Genomic DNA, 7,096 nt, shown 5'->3' on the forward strand with positions numbered 1-7,096 from the left:
TTTTGTGGCCATCTTAGTGTATGATCTTTAAATGATGTAATCTTTTACACTTCAATGAATAAATGGCCTCTTTTGTTACTCCAAACAAGCATCAACATTTTAGCGAGAAAAAATTTATTAAAATAGCCAAATCAGCCTAGAAAAATAGGCCGATTTTTATTACATAAAGGTACACATGGTCAGCCATATGTACTGGCTAACACTAATTTTCCCTTTCAAAGATTGTCGGTACGTACCTCTTAAGGTACTTGCCATTAATGGGATAGTCATGTAATCGACCACTGAAATACTTCAGCCTATATGCTCCTCCACTTAAGACTTGATGGACCAAGTATGGCCCTTCCCATTTTTGGGACCACTTTCCATATTTCCTATCGACTTTACCCACTGGCAAAACAACTTTCCAAACCAAATCTTCTTCAGCAAAAGACTTAGGTTTTACCCTCTTGTTGTAGATCCTCATTACTTTCTTCTTGTGAGCTATGATATGATCCAAGGCATCCCTTCTAAATTCATCCAAATCTTCCAATTCTACCAACATTGCTTGAGTATAATCAGCTGGAGTTAGATTATTTTGAAAAGCAACTCTGGCTGATTTAACCTTCATCTCCATAGGCAGAACAACATCATGACCATAAGTTAACATGTATGGTGTAACTCCTGTGCCTGTTCTTTTTGAGTTCCTATAGGCCCATAAAGCTTCAGACAAAGTCTCATGCCACCTTCTTGGCTTATCTTTGATCATTTTTTCAATGATCTCAATTAGAATTTTGTTTGAAGATTCGGCCTGGCCATTTGCTTGAGCATAGTATGGCGTAGAGGGTGACATATGAATATTCATGTTGTGGCCGAATTGTAGTACATCAGTTGCTCTAAATACTGTTGCATTGTCTGAAACAAGTGTTTCTGGAATCCCAAATCTGTGGATGATGTTTTGTTCCATGAAATTAATCACTGTTTGCTGATCAACCGCTTTGCAAGCCTTGGCCTCAACCCATTTAGTAAAATAATCTGTGGCAACAATCACCCAGTGATGGCCTTCGCTTGATGGTGGATTAATTTTACCAATAAGGTCAAGGCCCCAACCTCTGAATGGCCAAAGTTTGATTATTGGCTGTAATTCTTTTGCTGGTACATTTTGAATCGGCCCGTGTCTTTGACAAGCTTGACAACCTTTTGAGTAATCTATGCAATCTTTTCTCATTCTCGGCCAATAATATCCATACCTGCGAATCAGCCATCTCATTTTAATCCCAGCTTGGTGAGCCCCACAGCTGCCCTCATGTACCTCGGCCATAACCTGAAGTGATTCCTCCTTGCTTATGCATTGTAGTAAGAGCCCATCTTCTAACCCTTTTCTGTATAGATCCCCATCTAGAAGCACAAAGTTGATCGCTTTTCTTTTAATACTTCTATCAGCCTTGATGTTTGGATTTCGAAGGAACATTATAAATGGTATCCTCCAGTCATCGTCGGCTAAATCTTCTACATCAATTGTCCAAGTATCAAACATAGTATTTCTCAATTCGGCCGATGGCAAAGATCTTCGTGTTATCTTTATCAACTGATCTTCTATTCCGGCTGGTACTCTTATTCCAGAGGCTGCTTGAGCCATGCTGTTGGCCTCCTTATTCTGCCCTCTCGGCCAGAACTTAAGTTGAACATTATCAAATTGATTAATTAATGAAGTGGCCAGAGAATGAAACGGCCTTAATTGCCAACTTAGGCACTTAAAATCTTCAGAAATTTGGCCAAGGACTAAGTTTGAATCTCCCAAAATCTTTACATCTCTAACAGCCATTTCAATTAAAATTTCTAGGCCGATTATAAGTGCTTCATATTCGGCCTGGTTATTTGAACATTTAAAATCTAAAAAGAAAGAGAACGAAGCCTTTCTGCCAGCTGGCGAAATAATAACAATACCTGCTCCTGCTCCATCAGCCGTGCTTGATCCATCAAACATCAAGATCCAAGGAGTCAAGAATATAGCTGATGACTCCAATTCATCATAAACCCATGGATCAATATCAGTTGAAGGATGATCGGCCAAAAAATCAGCCAGAACCCTTCCTTTTACTGATTTTTGTGAGACGTAGATAAAATTGAATTCCATCAAAGCCAAAGCCCACTTACCTATTCGGCCAGTAATCAATGGCCTTGATAGCATATACTTGATCACGTTAGTCTGACAAAGAATGTAAACATCAACAGGCCGCATGTATACTCTCAACTTCATGGCCGAATAGTACAAAGATAAACAAAGTTTCTCAATTGAGGAATATCTGCATTCTACATCAGTCAGTATTCTACTCAGGTTATAGACAGCCTGCTCCTTTCCATGTTCATTATCTTGTGCGAGCATACTTCTTATTGATTCTTCTGCGGCCGATAAATAAAGCTTTAACGGCCACTTCTTTCTTGGAGGCATTACAACCGGGGGGTTTGCCAAATACTCTTTTATTTTTTCAAAGGCCTTCTGATGGGACTCGTCCCAATGAAATTTCTCATGTGACTTTAATTTCACTAAAGTCGAAAAGACATGCACTCGGCCAGCATGGTTAGAAATAAATCTTCTAAGAAAACCTACCTGGCCGAGGAACCTTTGTACTTGTTTTTTGTTGGCTGGGGCCCTAGTATTTATAATAGCTTTGACCTTGTTCTGATCAACTTCAATACCTCGTTTATGTACCAAGAACCCCAAGAAATTCCCGGCTGAAACTCCAAATGCGCACTTCAATGGGTTCATTTTCAACTTGTGAATCCTCATCCTTTCAAAGGCCCTTTTCAAGTGGTCCAAATGCTGTCTCTTGGCCGATGATTTCACAACTACATCATCTATATAAATTTCCATGAATCGGCCAATCATATCATGAAAGATAGAATTCATTGCCCTTTGATAAGTAGCCCCAGCATTTTTTAGGCCAAATGGCATCACAATCCACTCAAAAGTACCAATTGACCCAGGACATCTAAAAGCCGTTTTATGAACATCTTCCTCGGCTAAATAGATTTGATTATAACCTGAATGGCCGTCCATAAAAGACAATATTTCATGCTTAGCGGCCGAATCAATAAGTTGATCGGCCACAGGCATTGGATATTCATCTTTTGGAGTGGCATTATTTAAATTGCGAAAATTCACACAAACTCTAAGTTTGCCATTCTTCTTCATTACCGGAACAACATTAGACAACCATTCAACATACCTAACTGTTTGAATAAATCCTGCCTTAAGAAGTCTCTCAATTTCTTCTTTAATTTTGAGCATTACTTCCGAAGACATCCTTCTTGGTGGTTGTTTATATGGCTGAAAATCTTTCTTGATCGGTAATCTATGTTCTACCAATTTTCTAGACAGGCCAGACATCTCTTCATAACTCCAAGCAAAGCAATCCTTATATTCATTTAATAATTTAATCAAATCGGCCTAGAATTTAGGCTCAAGCAAAGCACTAACAAATAATGGCCGATTATCTTTTTTAGTACCAACATTTATTTCCAATAAAGGATCTTGCACCTCTGCTTTATTATCTTCCATCCTGGAAGGGGCTGACTCCAAATCTTCAAGTTGGATTGCATCCAGCTTTTCGAAACCTTCTTCAATTATATCGGCCGTGCTGGCCGATACCTTTTCATATAGTTGTTCTTCTCTGGCCAATCTCTTCTCAGCCAGATATGCTTTCAGTCTGATGCAAGCGGCCCTGAAAGCTTGCCGCTTCTTTTCTTCATTGGTTTTGTGATCCATCAGTAACATCTTCAATGTCCTTGATGGTCGACCTGAAAATATCAATTTTCGGCCGAGCTGCTTCTGACAATAATTCTTTAATATCAGCATTAATTAAATTCTTCTTCATTGTTGCCGCTGCTGGTCGTCCCATCCTGTTAATGCCAACAAATTTGATAGGTACAACAGTTTCATCATAAAGTGCAGCCTCAGCCGAATACACCCTAGCTATAAAGGGTTTGTTATCGGCCTCAACAATTTTTACCTCATTTCCGTCCCAAAAAATCAACATTTGATGCAAGGTTGATGGGATGCACATGTTAGGATGAATCCAATCTCGGCCTAAAAGGAGATTATAGGCCGCGGTTGAATCAATGATAAAGAAAGCCGTAAAGGATGTCTTACCGCCAATAGGAATTTCCAAAGGTAGAATACCTTTGGTGTTACTAGATCCTCCATTAAAACCACTGATGGCCACGTCGGTTGGAACTACATCATCCATGGTTTTACCCAATTTCTTCAAAGTAGTTGATGGAATGACATTCACCACCGAACCATTGTCAACCAAAACCCTATTGATTGGCTGTCCCTCAACCCATACTTTAACATACAACGGCCTCAACTGCTGTGTCATGGACAAAGGTGGTTTTTCAAAAATAATTTTATCGGCCTCAGATGGCTGACCCTGAGAGATCAATCCTATCCCGGCCGATGAACTTGTCGAATCGTTCTTAATTTCTGAAAATTCAGCCTTTTCTTCCTGCTTGGCTGACTCAACATCCCTGTTCATCGTTGGTTCTATCCTTGCTTCAAACACAGAAGGCAAAACAAATACCATGTTACAATTTACCTTATCCGGGAGAGAACCAAAACGAATTCTGTACTTGGCCGCATGCTTTGGATCCTGGTCGGGCTGATCATCTTTTTCTTCATAAAAGCATGCCTTATTCTCAAAGGATGTAACGACCTCCATGTCTTCAGCCACCACTGGTTCAATTTTCCTTTTTAGTTGATCATGGTCGATCTTGTCTTCTTTCCTTTTGAGTTCTGCATTTTTCCTTTGCATCCTCCTTTTTTGGGTACGTGTAGGAGGCTGCTTAGGAAACTTTGGGTGACTTACTCGAGTCCATCTGCCATGGTCAACCAAAGGAGGCCTAACCGTTCTTACACGGCTAGATTCTTCTCCTTTTTGAACCCATATTTCTGATTGAATTGTTGGTTTCCTTTTGAAACAAGGATAAAAATGTTGTTCTGGCAGGACTCTATCGGCCACCGATGACCGAATGATTCTCACTGCCCTCGGCCCATTTTCTCTAAATATTGATCGATTGATTTCTTCGTGATTCTGTCTAGGCTGATGGCCTAACCTTTCATGAACACTGCGCTTTCTGGTTGATTGGAAATAGCCCCTCTTGTCTGAGTCATTCCTTCGGCCTTTGCAATTTGGACAACAACCATGGTTGATAAGGGCAATTTGAGCTTCTCTTAACTGAATTTCCAAGTCCTTAACTTTTTGCTCATCATTACTGGCCGATGAACTTCCAAGAACTTTTGGTAATCTTTCCTGTCTACCATTATCAGCGGCTTTTTCAGTTGCCAGGCTGATTACATTGGTACTGACAATATTAGGAAATGGATCGCCATCGACCCCCATTACATCTGGCTTCTTTTCAGGGAATTTCAATACACCTTCATCGATAGATTTCTGCAATACATTTCTAAATACATAACAATTGTTAGTAGTATGATTCCATGAATTATGAAATTTGCAGAACTCTCTTCCTTTTAAATCATTGGTCGATGGTATATTGTGTCCTTTTGGCAAAACGATTTGTTTGTCGGCCAACAAATGATCAAAAATTTGTTCTGTTTTGGCCAGATCAAACGTATAAACCTTACCAGTATCAGCCGTACCCTTCCTGGCCGATGTAGTCGATGGCTGGGTACCACTGGTGGATACATTTGGTTTTGTTAAAGCGTCACATACATAAGGTTTCTTTAGAATGACTTCGGCTAAATTAGCTTCAAAATCTTCCTCTTCAACCACATCAGTTGAATAAACTTCATAGTTAGGGTCCCTATAGTACGTACCTTTAGAGGAATTTTTTTGTTCTTTCTCCTCTTTGAGAACCAACTCATACCTGGTAGCTTTCTCGGCCAGGTCATACATGTCACGAAATGGAACTCCTTCAAACCTCTTCCGAAGTTCAAAATCAAGGCCGTTCAAAGCCAAACGAATGTACTCCTGTTCTGGAAGAGGTACACGACATCTTAATCTTGCTCTCCCGAATCTTGCAATGAATGTCTCGACCGATTCACTAGGCAATTGACTTAGCCTGGATAAATCGGCCAGAGTAGGTTCTGTCTCCGTACGGTAGAACTGATTGTGGAATAATTCCTCCATCTGTGGCCAATTAAAAACAGAGTTAGGAGGTAGACGAATATACCATAAAAAAGCTGCCCCTGTCAAAGAGTTAGGAAAAAGTCTCAATTTCAACCACGGGCTAACACTGGCCTCTCCACATTGAACCGTGAATCGGCCAATGTGTTCCACGGTCGACTGATTCCCTTCTCCACTAAAGGTTACAAAGTCAGGGACTTTATATCCTCTAGGGAACTCAACTTGGTCTACCACCTCTGGATAAGGAGTTCTATAAATTGGTCGGCCGGCACCTCTAAGTTCCAGGCCATATTCTTCTGTGAGTAAATCAGCTAATTGTCTTCTATCTAACATGACTTGAGGTTGCTGATTTAATATTGGTGGTACCTGATTAAAAACTGGCGGCTGATTAGCCGCTGGTTGATAGCAATTCGGCCAATCATGTGGCTGATTAGCCATATTCTGCCCCCCGAGCCCTACCTGTGGTGGCACATGAGTATACAGTGGGTTTGGTGGCCTCCACCTGATCTGATTGCCCCCCGAGTTCAAAGGTATCCGAGGAGGGTTTGGTGGAATTACCTGTGGCTACGAACCTACTACTGGTGGCTGATTAGAACCTGCCAACGTAGGCTGAGGATAGCTTTCTGCCCAGGTGAGTAGCGTATGAACCGGCTGACTTGATGTTGTACCTGGTTGGAGTGTCACTACTGGCGGCCATGGCTGTGATGTTTCAACGGCCCTCTCTGGCCGAGCAGCTTGTGATAGATTCGGCTGAGAAGCCGATTCCTGATTGTTGGAGCTGTTAGCTTGAGTCGGCTTGCTCAAAATAAAGGCTGAGAGTTGGGACATATTTTCATGCAAGTCGTTGTAGCGTGCTCCCATCCTTCCCATTGCATCTACCAAGGAGCTAATCTGTGCTTGAAGAACGGCTAACTCATCAGTAGGACCTGCTGCAGAGTTCTCAGCCTGTACTGGCTGATCGCCTTCCTCCA

The 7,096-nt window shown here is 41.2% G+C and overlaps 2 protein-coding genes across 2 annotated transcripts; both read right to left on the minus strand.

Annotated features, from left to right (window-relative positions):
• Positions 1-202: 202 nt before the first annotated feature.
• Positions 203-3,367, minus strand: LOC132272795 (uncharacterized). The gene is made up of 2 exons (XM_059773888.1): positions 1,796-3,367; positions 203-1,651 (listed from the first exon to the last, which is right to left on the minus strand). The coding sequence occupies exons 1-2, from the start codon at positions 3,365-3,367 to the stop codon at positions 203-205; spliced, it is 3,021 nt and encodes a 1,006-aa protein (XP_059629871.1).
• A 60-nt stretch (positions 3,368-3,427) lies between these two features.
• LOC132272804 (uncharacterized) lies at positions 3,428-6,563 on the minus strand. The gene is made up of 2 exons (XM_059773894.1): positions 4,130-6,563; positions 3,428-3,777 (listed from the first exon to the last, which is right to left on the minus strand). The coding sequence occupies exons 1-2, from the start codon at positions 6,561-6,563 to the stop codon at positions 3,428-3,430; spliced, it is 2,784 nt and encodes a 927-aa protein (XP_059629877.1).
• Positions 6,564-7,096: the final 533 nt, after the last annotated feature.

The sequence above is a fragment of the Cornus florida genome, unplaced genomic scaffold, assembly GCF_030987335.1.
Source record: "Cornus florida cultivar Cherokee Brave unplaced genomic scaffold, ASM3098733v1 CherokeeBrave_3.0.0_Hap2_Chr01, whole genome shotgun sequence".
In the NCBI taxonomy this organism is placed as follows: Eukaryota; Viridiplantae; Streptophyta; class Magnoliopsida; order Cornales; family Cornaceae; genus Cornus; species Cornus florida.

What these genes read in the sequence shown, in the direction of transcription:
- LOC132272795 (XM_059773888.1), bottom strand. Translation starts at nt 3,367, where the DNA reads ATGTCTGGCCTGTCTAGAAAATTGGTAGAACATAGATTACCGATCAAG. An exon ending in AAATTTTAATTGAAATGGCT is followed by an intron (nt 1,652 to 1,795) that starts GTTAGAGATGTA and finishes GTTCAACTTAAG; the next exon opens with TTCTGGCCGAGAGGGCAGAA.
- LOC132272804 (XM_059773894.1), bottom strand. Translation starts at nt 6,563, where the DNA reads ATGGCTAATCAGCCACATGATTGGCCGAATTGCTATCAACCAGCGGCT. An exon ending in TTTGGAAATTCCTATTGGCG is followed by an intron (nt 3,778 to 4,129) that starts GTAAGACATCCT and finishes TGATATTTTCAG; the next exon opens with GTCGACCATCAAGGACATTG.